Source organism: Lutzomyia longipalpis, chromosome 2, assembly GCF_024334085.1.
Source record: "Lutzomyia longipalpis isolate SR_M1_2022 chromosome 2, ASM2433408v1".
NCBI classification, from domain to species: Eukaryota; Metazoa; Arthropoda; class Insecta; order Diptera; family Psychodidae; genus Lutzomyia; species Lutzomyia longipalpis.
In genome coordinates, this window is record NC_074708.1 from 26,943,827 (window position 1) to 26,956,574 (window position 12,748).

At 34.1% G+C, this 12,748-nt stretch overlaps 4 protein-coding genes across 11 annotated transcripts in view; 1 reads left to right on the forward strand and 3 right to left on the reverse strand.

Moving 5' to 3' along the window:
• LOC129789828 (mitogen-activated protein kinase-binding protein 1) overlaps positions 1-7,248 on the reverse strand; it is a 61,486-nt gene extending 54,238 nt beyond the window's left edge. For 2 of the 4 annotated variants that reach the window (XM_055826881.1, XM_055826880.1), the window contains exon 1: positions 6,974-7,225. The gene's annotated coding sequence lies outside the window, so the exon portion shown is untranslated. Of the gene's footprint in view, positions 1-6,973 lie in introns of all 4 variants that reach the window. The other 2 variants (XM_055826878.1, XM_055826874.1) reach the window with 2 other exon arrangements.
• On the reverse strand, positions 345-4,545 carry LOC129791221 (uncharacterized). The gene is made up of 4 exons (XM_055829289.1): positions 3,880-4,545; positions 1,184-2,566; positions 395-868; positions 345-350 (listed from the first exon to the last, which is right to left on the reverse strand). The coding sequence occupies exons 2-4, from the start codon at positions 1,982-1,984 to the stop codon at positions 345-347; spliced, it is 1,281 nt and encodes a 426-aa protein (XP_055685264.1). The 5' UTR covers positions 1,985-2,566; positions 3,880-4,545.
• Positions 7,249-7,974: 726 nt separating the features above from the next.
• LOC129789946 (uncharacterized) lies at positions 7,975-10,741 on the forward strand. The gene is made up of 3 exons (XM_055827079.1): positions 7,975-8,213; positions 9,029-9,285; positions 10,253-10,741. The coding sequence occupies exons 1-3, from the start codon at positions 8,159-8,161 to the stop codon at positions 10,655-10,657; spliced, it is 717 nt and encodes a 238-aa protein (XP_055683054.1). The 5' UTR covers positions 7,975-8,158; the 3' UTR covers positions 10,658-10,741.
• Positions 10,742-12,052: 1,311 nt separating this feature from the next.
• Positions 12,053-12,748, reverse strand: part of LOC129789851 (P protein) — a 37,497-nt gene continuing 36,801 nt past the window's right edge. For all 5 annotated transcript variants that reach the window (XM_055826931.1, XM_055826929.1, XM_055826933.1 and 2 more), the window contains one exon: positions 12,053-12,229. In XM_055826931.1, the coding sequence (XP_055682906.1) occupies positions 12,145-12,229 (85 nt within the window). In that variant the 3' untranslated portion in view covers positions 12,053-12,144. The remainder of the gene's footprint in view (positions 12,230-12,748) is intronic.

The window sequence follows — 12,748 nt, forward strand, 5'->3', positions numbered from 1 at the left end:
CAAATCTTCGCGGTAAAACTTTAACCATATCGTTTATTTCGACGGGAATATGGACGACGCTACCTTTTAAGCCTTTCTGGGGGTTTAACGCATATTTCTTTAACTCTCGGATTTCCATGAAATTTATTATTGGGGCTACCATTCTCTCTTCTAATTCACTTAAATCTTTAAGGCAGTCGGGAATTTGTGGAAAAGCTAAACCGTTTTTAATCGCAAGTGTGGGTAATTTATTTCTATTTAAATAAGTGTGACAGGTAGTGCAACAATACTTTGATATTTTGAGAAAATCTTCAAGGTCCGATTTATTCTTATACTTGCATTTATTAATATTTAGTTCTTTGACATTATGCCTGAAAAATTTTCCTTCGCAACATCCGCAAATATAATTTGTTACCTGTTTTCGTTTGTCAAAAAATTCTAAAAGGGTACGATTCTTATCTTTCATCTTCTTAACTTTTAATTTAAAATTTTTATTTCCTAATTTCTTGTAATTGTAATTAACTTTAATTTTTAGTGACCGCTTTAATCTGTCTCGAAACATTAGAATTTGATTTTCAAATTTCTCCTGATCAATGGAAGAATATTTAGCTTTGAGTGACTTTTCAATTCGTTTATCAATCAAGTTATTAGGCTTTACTTTTGCGTGGTGGGACTTTATTCTACTTTTCTGCATTCTAATTTTCCTAAATAAATTCTCATTTCTCCGGAATTTTGGGTCTTTACGTTTTGAAATGTTTCTCAATTTTCTATCTTTGTTTTCAGAAAATTTCTTGTTTATGTTTGTTCTCTCAATTTTATGCCTCTCCTTTCGTTTAACATTTTCAAGGGATTTCGCAATAGGATCTTGTCTCTCAATTTTATGTCTCTCCTTTCGTTTAACATTTTCAAGGGATTTTGCAATAGGATTTTGTCTCTCAATTGTATGTCTCTCTTTTCGCTTAATGTTTTCAATAGATTTTATCGCGGGATCTTGCCTTTCGATTTTACGCTGTTCCTTTCGCTTAACGTTTTCAAGGGACTTTATTATAGGATCTTGCCTTTCAATTTTATGTCTAACTTTTCGCTTAATGTTTTCAATAGATTTTATCGCGGGATCATGCCTTTCGATTTTACGCTGTTCCTTTCGCTTAACGTTTTCAAGGGACTTTATTATAGGATCTTGCCTTTCAATTTTATGTCTAACTTTTCGCTTAATGTTTTCAATAGATTTTATCGCGGGATCTTGCCTTTCGATTTTACGCTGTTCCTTTCGTTTAACGTTTTCAAGGGACTTTATTACAGGATCTTGCCTTTCAATTTTATGTCTAACTTTTCGCTTAATGTTTTCAATAGATTTTATCACGGGATCTTGCCTTTCGATTTTACGTTGTTCCTTTCGTTTAGTATTTTCTATTTCACGTTTTGAAGAAATCAATCTATTTTCTCTAAGCAAAAATCGACGCCTTTGATTATCAATATTTTTAAAACTTTTACTCTGAGATCTACGAAACTGTTTATATAGTTTACTGTACTCACGTTTTCTATCTGCAACTGTTTGACGTGTTGTACCACTTACTGATTTATTATTATCATTGAAAGAACTGTCTTTTACTTCACTTTGCACTTGTACGTTTAATAACTCACTAGTACCTATATTATTTTCAGTATTGTCATCTAATTGAACATTAATCGGTGTTATTGAGAAAGGTATCTGGCCATTAAATGAAAGATTTCCATGAAGAAAATTATATTTCAAAATATTATATAAAGAAATAATGTCTGAATATCCACATAAAATTGATTTACCATTGTCAACAAATTGACCGAAGCTTCCACGAGAATGACTATCGAAGTAATAATATAAATTGTTAATTTTAAATATTGCGATTGATAGCAAATTACACGTAATTACACCGTGTGTGAATTTCTCGAAAAATTTGTGCAGTGCTGCTTCAAAAATTGAATTTTGATCGTTACCAAATATTTGACCTTGTAAACCGATCATGGCTTCATTAAATTCGTAACCATTAAATTCTTGTTCAAGCGTAATGTTGATCTTAATGTTATTAATTTGAAATTTTGTATGTACTTGTTCAACAGTTAAATAATTACTAGCGGAAGGATTATTATCACGTGAAGTTAAATAAAGGTCATTGCCTGTTAAAAGAATGTCATCTAATGTATTTGTCAGCCAACCGGAAATAGGTATTATATGAGTATAAGCAATTGCTGCAACTGAATTTGCTGTGCATTGATTATTATTAGAAAATGGACCAAAAAGTGTAATGTTATCTTGATTGTGAGAACCGTGAACGAAAATATGAGGTTTGATTATTCCGAACTGCTTGTAATAAGATTCATTTTTCGCGACTTTCTTCTTCTTAGTAAAACCGGCACCGTATTGCTTTGGCCGTTCATGAAATAAATTTTGAAAATTTGAATTTTCAACAGTAAAAGAAATTGGTAATTGGTTGGGCGCAGCGGGTGCCACGACCTTTTCTCCTGACCTTCGACCTTTGGTCTTGATCAGGGCGACTTCGGAGCTATGGTCAAGCCATGCCACGGATCCAGTCCTCCCAGAACAGCCCTATAAAATTTTACTTTTAGTATCTCGAAAAGAAATTCTGCTCATAATACATTTACGTCCCTTCATGAATAAGCTCATAAATAAAAATTCAAAATTAAATTGATTCAAGTAAAGCTCTCTGAGAGTTTTCCATTTTAATTTTTATTCATAAATTTTCTCCAAGAAATGGAATTAAAGCAAACAACTGGCGCCATGGGTGGCCGGAAGAGTAGATATGACTTGACAAATGTATTTATTTGTGTTTATTTTTAAAAATTTATGCTCAATAAGTGTTTTTTGTGCTTAATTACGTTACTTTATTTCAGAACAATTTTCAATGAAAGCAAATAAATCAGCCAAAATTCAGTGATCTAAAAAAGTAATTTTTTGGACAAAAACTAAAAAACATAACTATTTTCAGGTGAATTATTCAATTTTTTCAGTCTTGAAAAAATAGTATGAAAAAAATTAAAATAAAAAATTTTCAGACACTTTAATCAATTTAATTAAAAGAAGTAAATGGAAAAACATAAAAAGTTACCACAATTAAAAGTTCTTTCAACGGATTTTCACGGGATTTCCCACACAAATACCACGCATACCAATTCTGTACCAAAATAATGTAACGGAAAATTTGAATATGAATTTTTTTAAATTTTGGCATAACGTTTTTTTAAGCGTCACAAATACTTGCATGATTGATTGCAATTTTTTCTCAAAAAGCCGCGAGATTTCACACAAAATAACTTCTTCTGATAAATTTATGCCAAACACAATGAAAACTTAATCAAATCAAACGGAAAAGCTTAAAATTTTTCATATTTTCAACGGATTTCCCACACAAATGCCACACGTAGCAATTCTGTACCAAAATAATGTAACGGAAAAATTTTAATATGATTTTTTTTTAAATTTTGTCATAACGTTCTTTTAAGCGTCACAAAATACTTGCATGATTGATTGCAATTTTTTCTCAAAACGCCGCGAGATTCGTCACAAAAAATAACTTTTTCCGATAATTTATGCCAAACACAATGAAAACTTAATCAAATCAAACGGAAAAGCTTAAAAATTTCCATATTTTCAACGGATTTCCCACACAAATGCGACGCGTACCATAATTCTGTGCCAAAGTTATTCAATTTTGGCATAACGATCTTTCAATAGTCACAAATACATGCACGATTGATTGCAACTTCTTCACAAAAAATAATTTTTTCCGATAATTTATGCCAAACACAATGAAAAACACAATTTTCATGAATGAAAGAAACGCGGCGTTTAAAGATTTTGAAGGGAAACGTAAATGAACTTTGAGCAATTTGTTCACGCACTTTTAGAGAGAATTTTCAAAGGACTTACGTCAGTGTCGTGGGAGGACACGCCTGACGATTTGGCGGCCTCACGTCCGAGGGCGCGCCCCCTGTCCCGACGGCTGCTTGCTGTGGCCCTCCATGCGTCTGGTCCTCCCGTTGAGACGCTGATGTCCTAAGATCTCTGAAAATAAAGAAAGAAAAGAAAAAGAAAAATTAAAAAGCGGCGGCCCTGTGAGAGAAAGAAAGAAAACACTAAAAGCACTCCCGACGCGACGCGAATAATTGAATTCTCTCTCCCTATCACAAATTTACACCAATTTTCTCAAAAAATCTAATCCTAATCAGCAAATGAATGAAAAATGAATGGAAAGTCAATGAAAATCAAAGAAAAATCAATGAAAATCAATGAAAAATCACTAAAAATTGCCCGATTTGCTTAGCACGACGCACTTGCTTTTGCAATTGGCAACACACTGAGCGATCATCTGGTATGACATGGCGTCCCCTCGTCGAGCCGTTGGGAATTTGAAATTGAATTTGGTGTCACACACACAGTCGTTTGTCCTTACACTGGGCGTGGCTTCTCGTACACTTAAAGGTTCACAAACACAAATCACATGAAATATTCAAAAAAATTCAAAGGTTAAAAAATTTTTTGCCGAAATAAATTAAATAACGCGGCATCAAAAAAAATTTCACGAAATTTTAGAAATAATTTTACTAATTTTCGGAGCAATGTTTTACAACATTTGCTAAAAAAATTGAAAAATCTTAAAAATTGATCACGAATTTTCCAGTAATAACTTTAATGAAATTTTCATAAAATTTTAGGGTTTCGCGAAACCTTTCATTTGTGCCGGATTTAAAATCACCAAAATATGACATGTAAACTTTAAAAAGCGATTTCTCCGGAACGGCTACATAGATTTTCTTCATTTTTGGCATGGTGAAAGATATTATAGTCAACTATAACATATCAAAATATGAAAAAATTCTATAAAGCGGTTCTCGAGATAATCATCGAAAACTCATCGAAAATTTTGTTTTTGATTTTAGCGCCACTTGCGGTCATTTTTTGAACTTTCGATGTTCCGAGCGGTTATAGGGCTTGATGAGAGCTTTCATTTGAGCCCGAGTTGATCAAAATCGGTCAAGCGGTTCTCGAGTTATGGTCGATTTTCGATGAAAAATTGTGGCGGCCATATTGCCTAAACGGCTTAACCGATTTTCGAAAATGAGGTATCGTTGGAAAGGTCTTGATGTCCTCTACAACATATCGAAATTTCAGACCTCTAGCTATAATAGGGCTGAGATATAGCGAAAACAAAAGTTAGGGGTGTTTCAAAATGGCGGATGAGGGGGTGGGGGGTAAAATTTGACATCATAATTGGATGTCTTCCAGTCGATATTTAAACTTTGCCGTTGACCGCAAGTCTCTATCTATTACCGTTCTCTTGTAATTTAGCAAAAGGTTCCGGACGGACGGCCGGACGGCCGGACGGCCGGACGGCCGGCCGGCCGGCCGGAACAATTTTTGGCGCATACGTTTTTTGGAATGTAGGGACCCTAATTCGTGGTCATCCCAAGTTTGAGCCCGATCTGACGACTTTGCATTTTAGAGTGTACACAGAAGCTGTGCTTCTTTGAAGAAAGAATCACAGCTAAAAAGTCATTGAATTAATTAGGATTAAGATTAGGTTCCTTTATTAATCATTTTTCAGCATTACGAAGGAATAAAATATTTGAATAAATTATTAAAAAAGATCTTTATCACAACCAAAATTTAAACAAAGTTTGAATTATTCAAAACCAATTAAAAAATTATCTAAAAACTTAATTTAAAGCTTTTAAATTCTTTGATAAAATTTCTTTATTATAATCTTCTATATTTGATTACTTTACTTTTACTTTTAATTACAAAATATTGAAAATCTCAAATTTTCAGCTGCTGAAGAAGATTCCAATTAGAATATAAATACTTGTTATTTATTATTTCTAGAATTTAACAAAATTTTCTAATGAAAATTAAAGAAATAATAAAAAATATCAATAAATGACCCAAAAAAGTAAATAGAAAATAAAATTAAATTCCATAAAACTAGATAGGCAATCTCTAACAATGTTTTAGCATGAGATATCTTTTTAATCCTTGTGCTAAATAAAATCTTCTTAATTAGTTGACCTACAAGTTCAAGGTCACACAGTTTATCTAAAACAAGGAGAAATCTCATTTAACAAGAAAATACCCAAAAATAATCCCAAAAAGACATCAAAAGATTAATTTAAGTAAAGAAAAAACAAAAAGAGCCCCCATTGCATTGCAATTCAACTCACTAATGACCGTGAGAAAGACATTTAGCTGCTGGCAAGAGAGCCTTTTAGAAAGTAAGTCCCATCATCTCTCAGTCTGTATGCCAGAGATCTCGTCTATCTCGATATGCTACTCTCGCTGGGTGACACTGAAACACCACAGCCCGTGGCTCTGGGACGTGCGCACGTGCTCTGCTGTACAGCAGCGCACCTGTCTGGCCGTCCTGCACCCTGCACGGGGATCTGGGCACCCTTGTCTGCTGCTTTTAACCCAAATTACATTTCATATAGGGGGATGGTGGGTTGAAGAATTGCTCTAGAACAGCTCTCTACGTGTCTCGGGGGCAGGTAGTAGAGTAATCATTAGAGGCGCGGCACTCCCTCGAACACGGGGCGCGGGCAGCGGGAGTTGTGTGTGATTAAATTGACAGTGTGTAAATTAATAAAATGTGCACACGGGCATAAATAAAGGCGAAAAAAATCTCGTCGAGTTGGGGAGATTAACATAAGATATGCGCGCAAAAAGATGAGACGCCACGAAAGGTCACAAATTGACTTTGAGAATGGAAATGTTGCAAATTATTGGAATTTATGGATGAGTTTGTTGATTGTGAGATGATCGGTCAGGACCGGGTTTATCTCTCGCTCCACTCAATGGGGCTCTCAAGTGCCTCACGGGGCTTCTTTCCGGACACAGCACGAATTGGCCTTTGGAAAGTTTCTCTCCCTATCCGGATGGTTCCAGAGATTTTCCTCTGATGCCTGGGGGATGGTTAGATAAGGCAGGGAAGGTGTCCCTCACCTGTTTTTGTAGAGAGACGGAGGGAGTCTTCTCTCCCAAATGGGGCGCTCCTCCGCAGCTGATTCACGAAATCCACACACAAAATTCACACGACTTTTTCACACAGAGAAAAGCGTTTTCCCGCAAATCCTTCACTGCACTGCCACGCACAGAATCCCTGGGAACACTTTCAACACTAATTTAATTACCAATTTCAGCGATTTGCGTCTTTTTTCCACGAAAAACTGCCGCGACTACATTTTCTTCTGCACTGAAAACTGTCAATACTGTCAAAAGCTGTCAAAGTGTTAGTAAAAAAAAACATAGAATAATGTCATTTTAAAATTAACGGACTTTTTTGTTGTTTTTCCAAAAATTTGTGATTTTCTTGTTTTTTTCATCAATTTCTTGGCGTAACATACATTTTTGGGGCTCCTGAGCACTTCCGGGTGCTCCGGGGCCCCCGGGAAGCCGCTCAGTGCTAGATTTGGGGCTGGAGGAAATTTTGACGGTTGGGGATTTTACACGCACTTTTTTTCCTGGAAATTGATTTTCGTGAACATTCAGAATTTCCGGTGCAAATCGACACGGCGTCGTCTTCTAAGCTCGGAAAACCCAATTTTCCCGGAAAATTCGGCGGAAAACGCGAGAAAATGACGAAAAACCTTCCGTGCAAAAGAGACAATAACAGTTTCGTGCGAGCGAGAGAATTTAAATGTCATATTTTTCGAACATGACAGCTTTTCCCGCGCAATTCAAACTTGGGAGCTTCCAACGGTTTCTTCAACTGCCTTCTAATTTACTTTTGCGGGCCTTTCCCCCCGCGCGGTCCGCTTCCTCCCCCACCCAGAGCGTTGCAGATTTACTCAAAGTCTCCGGAGATGCTAAAAGTCTCCAAGTGCGTTTGTTAAAATAAAGAAGTGTTGTTTGGCGCTCTCACACACTCCATCCGACAACGCAAAAGAGAGAGTTCTTTTGGAAACAGGGTCACGTTGGAATTCATTTTATTTTCAATTTCAGTTATTAATTATCAGTCAACACAGCAGCACACGGTGGCCATTTTACGCTGCTGGCGGTCGCGCGCGCCAGAAATGATTTTGCATTGAATTTTTTTTCGGGTGAAAAATCTTTCTTTTTTATTCCTCTCAATTTGTTTGTTGTGTAAAAAAAAAGGGGAGTTTACAGAGTGATTTCAGCTGCAATAAAATGCCGCGAAGACACTTTCTGCCATTCCTCGGCATCATCTTACTTCTTGTGTCGTGTAAGTTGTGTGCCCTCTAAGAGAGTTTTTTTTTGCGTGGATGTGCAATCAATGTGAATTCGGTCAATTACTTTCACTGAAGAATTCAAAGGTCGTCGTGATTTTTTCTTCTGTGTGCTTTTTGGATGAAAATGAAAGTGGATTTTCACTTTGAGAGGCTGCTGCTGACAAACCTTCTTAGAATTTGCCAGAAAGATTGTGTTGTTGCATAATGGTTGTTGCTGTTGCAGCGGTTGCACAACCATCACGACCAATCTTGTGAAGGAAAAACCCGTGTCCCCCATTCGAATTTCCCATTGAAAAAAATATCTCACAACACCATTTATTTTGTAGATTTCCCTCATTCATTTTCCCACAAAGAGCTTCAAGAGAAAAATGTGATTTTTTTGCGTGAAAAAACGCCCAAAGAAAGCCATTTTTATAGCCCAAAAATGGCTTGAGAAATCGAACCAAAAAATCATAAATACTCTGCATTCATTCAAATGTGAACGCAAACGAAGCTATTTTGCAATCTGCGCTCTTCATTGATTACTCGAGAGCGTCATCAATTCCCCGCGAGAGCTTTGGCGTCAACAATGTCTTTTTGGGAGGGAAATTCATTCAAAAAATCATTTTTTTGTAATCATTTCATGCACTTTTGAGCATGATTTGATAAAAAATGCGCCCAATCTCTTCTTTTAAAAACATAATAATAAAATAATTAAATTCTCCGCGTGTAATGTGTGTAATAAATTGGATAAATTTCACACCTGTGTGAATTCACGTGCCCAAGCAATAAAGTTCAATAGAAAATAAAAATAATAATAATTTTGCAGCTTCGACCGCTCATTTCGTGGTTCCGGAGGAATTTGCCTCCCTCTTGGGCGTCATCTTCTCCACAATTCCGCAAATAAGAAAGGGCACAGATTCCCGAGTGGGCTTTGGGTATCGCCTTGGGGAGCATGCAGACTTCCAGGTTCTCCTTGAGTTGGGACCGCAGAAATTCACAAAACCCATCGGCGAAGGGGATCAGATGACAAACACAAATAGCAAAAGGAATGTCGATCCTGAGGATTACAACAGAGTTATTAAGGTATGCAGGAAGGTTTCCTAAAGATCTAAGGATTTTTTGAGATTTTAAAGTTCAAGATTTTGGCTAATAAAAAGAATATTTTTTTTTTAATTCTGAGGGAATAAAAATTCTTAAATTGATTCTTTATAAAATAGAAATGATCAAGGAAGTACAAAGGAGCTATTTTAATTGAATCGTGCAGTATGAAAAGGATATTAACTCTAATTTATGATTTAATGCATTTAATGTTTTTCCTTTTGCAATTTCTTTGAGTAATTTTGTTCTTTTTGTAATAAGAAATTTAATTTTTGGTTGAATTAAATTTTTATTAGCAAAAGAAAATTCTTGAGAAAATACCGCTTGTTTGTAACGATTAAATTTCATTTAGGACTCTAAAATATCCTGTAAAATATATTCTAACAAATTAAAGTCCCACAAATTCTTTTTTTTTATTTTTATTTATATCTAAATCTAAATCTAAAATTCTAAAAAAAATATATTTAAAGAAATACGAAAAATCAATGCAATAGAGTAAAGTCCTTTTCAAATTTAACAATTTAAATCAAATAAAATAAAAAAATAATAGATATATTTTAATTGACAAATTTTCTAGTCTTTAAAAAGTGTTTAGAACTAAAATTCAATAAGATTTTAATTTTATCTTATCAAAAATCCTCTAAAATATAAAAATAAAATTTCAAGGCAAGAAAATCAATGCAAAATAGAGTTTTTCAAATTCAACAATTTAGATCAAAAAGAATAAAAATGAATAGATATGTTTTAATTAACAAATTTTCTAGCCTTTAAAATGTGATTAGAAGGGAAATTCAACAAGATCTTTTTTATCTTAATTTTATCTTATCAAAAATCCTCTAAAATATAAAAATGAAATTTCAGGAAAGAAAATCAATGGAAAATAGAGTTTTTCAAATTCAGCGATTCAATCTAAAAAGAAAAAAAATAATTGTTTCATTAACAAATTTTCCAGCCAACAAAAACGACCAGCAACTGGCTGATGAATTGGTCACAGAGTGCCAAAAAGGAGCAGCAACTGCAGCATCAGGAGAAGCCACATGATCCTGAACTGCATCCCATAACGTCTGTTCTCATGGGCAATCCCAACATCCCAATGAAGCCCCTAATCCCCGAGACACATCTCAAGCAACTGCTAAAGCTCTACGGGAAGAAGAGCGAAGATCGAGATGAGGAACCACAGGCACAGAGTTCCGATGACTCCCTGGGCACACTTCCGGGTGACACACAGGATTCAACGGTGCAATTCCAAGATAGGCACAGGGTGTTCGTAAAGACACCCGCGGAGAAGCCATCATTTGCCAATTTGGAGCGAAAACGAAAGATCACGGAGGATCTCATGGATGTAGAGCTAGATTGAGGGTCCAGCTCATCCCTATGGAGGAGGATCATAAACACACAACACACACACAAATTGAAGGGAGGAGAGAATCATTAAATTAAAATGTGATTTTTTTTACTTTTATGCTTTTTCCGGTGGAATAAACTTTTTTTCTCATTAAACTTTTCTCTTTCTTAAAACCTAAGAATAAATTGTCTTTTTGCATGATATTTCCATTAGTTTATGTATTTACATAATTTTTTTTAATACTGAATTACTTTTAACATAATTTTCTAAGTTTTTCTTTTTTTTTTTTGTTGTGTATTTTTCACAAGAAACATTTTTTTTGGCATTGAGGACATTTCATGATCTTGAAATTTATTTTTATATTTTCTTTAATTATTAATTTTTCTTTTTGTTCTATTGGGAGAAATTCTCATGGAAATTCTTGGGCATTTTAACACTGTCTTGGTTTGTTTTTTATTTTATTTATAGAATTAATTGCTAAATATAACTATTATGTAATTTATTCTTATACAAAATAAGGCACGAATATTGCATATAAAACAGCCTTTCTAATGAATTCTTTTCATCTCTGCTTATTTCTTTTTATTTATCATTTTTTTTCCTGCTGTGTTGAACAATCAATTTGCAATTTTTCATCTAATTTTTGCAGTTTTTTTTCTACACAAAAAGAAGGGAATAAAAATAGAATATAAATTGCAAGATAAATCTGCAAGAACTGTGGAAGAAAATAATATCATTTTATTCTGCAATTTTTCTCAAATTGTTTTATTTTCTCTTTATAGTTAATTTGAATAATAATTGTAACGTGCACGGTAATTGACTGTTTTCATCTTTTTCTTTTTAAACTCTCTTGTTTTCTATGCTAATTTGTAAATAAATTCTTTAACATGTAAAATTCCTAAATAGCATAATCCACACTCATTTGCATGTAAACTCTGTACAATGGAATGTTTCTTCTATTTGTTATTTTTTTTGTTTTGTTTTTTTTTTTAAATTGAAATTAAATCCGATTCACTAAATCTCCACATTATAACATATATATTACACTAATTTATGCTCTCTTAACAAGAAACAATAATAGTTTTTGTGTGATGTGTCAACATTTAAATCTTTCCAGCATCACACACACCTTATCTATACATAATTAACCAATTTATGTAACTCCTCTCTGTGCTCTCTTACATGACGGGAGAGCGCAGCATTAATTTTTTAATTATCTTCATTTTTTTTTAATTCTATTATAATTTAAATTAAAATCTATACAATTTTTTTTCTTTCTGCCATCGAAGATCTCTCTTGTTCGTAGACAAAATAAAGGAGCTTTTGGGGGGAGACTGGGGTGGTTTTAGGGGCGGGGGGAGGTAAGGGTTGGAGGAGCTGTGAAAAAGACACAACAACGGAAACATCTTTAGCACAATGCAACTTAATTTTTCTTCATTACATAATAGATTCACATTTTGCACAGGAGAAAGAACTTTTTGACACGACACTGCAACAAATCAGTGCCACGTGAAGAGGACATGGGCTACCATTAAGTATCCTGTTGCTACCACAATACTTCCAATCATAACAGGGAATCCCACTCTGGAAGAGAAAAAAAATTATTAAATGTTAAAAAGTGAAGGTTTAGGGCAGCTAAGGCGGGCTTTTGAAATATTCGTAACTGTCTTCCCAACACTAAATGCTGCTAATTTTGAAATAATTTATTAACAAACAAAACCATTAAATATTTTTACCCAAAAAGTTGCGAGATTATTTTGTAAACTTTCTCTTTTTGAAGGAAATGTTTTTATTTCTCATTGTTTTTTTGTGGAGAATTTAATATTCATTAAAAGAAGTCACTAAGAGGAAAGGACTTTATGTACGATGAGCATGCTTAATGGATGAAAATTAAATTAAGAATAATTCTCTAATATTCACAAAATATGAAAATATTCGATTTATTGATTTTTATATTCTGTAAACAAGGGGTGTTTATCTGCCGAGTATTTTGACTATTTTGGCGAATAATCACAATATTTCCGAAGATCTGAATTCTCATTTTCAGCTAGAATTTAGTATTTCTTCCGCTTGAATTTAGTACTTTTTTGATTAGAATTTAGT

Bases quoted from the DNA above. Each gene is read 5' to 3' on its own strand.
- LOC129791221 (XM_055829289.1), bottom strand. From the start codon at position 1,984: ATGATCGGTTTACAAGGTCAAATATTTGGTAACGATCAAAATTCAATT. The intron at 869-1,183 runs GTTAGACATAAA...GTTAAACGAAAG, and splicing joins TTGAAAACATTAAGCGAAAA to GAGAGACATAAAATTGAGAG.
- LOC129789946 (XM_055827079.1), top strand. From the start codon at position 8,159: ATGCCGCGAAGACACTTTCTGCCATTCCTCGGCATCATCTTACTTCTT. The intron at 8,214-9,028 runs GTAAGTTGTGTG...ATAATTTTGCAG, and splicing joins CATCTTACTTCTTGTGTCGT to CTTCGACCGCTCATTTCGTG. The intron at 9,286-10,252 runs GTATGCAGGAAG...CAAATTTTCCAG, and splicing joins ATTACAACAGAGTTATTAAG to CCAACAAAAACGACCAGCAA.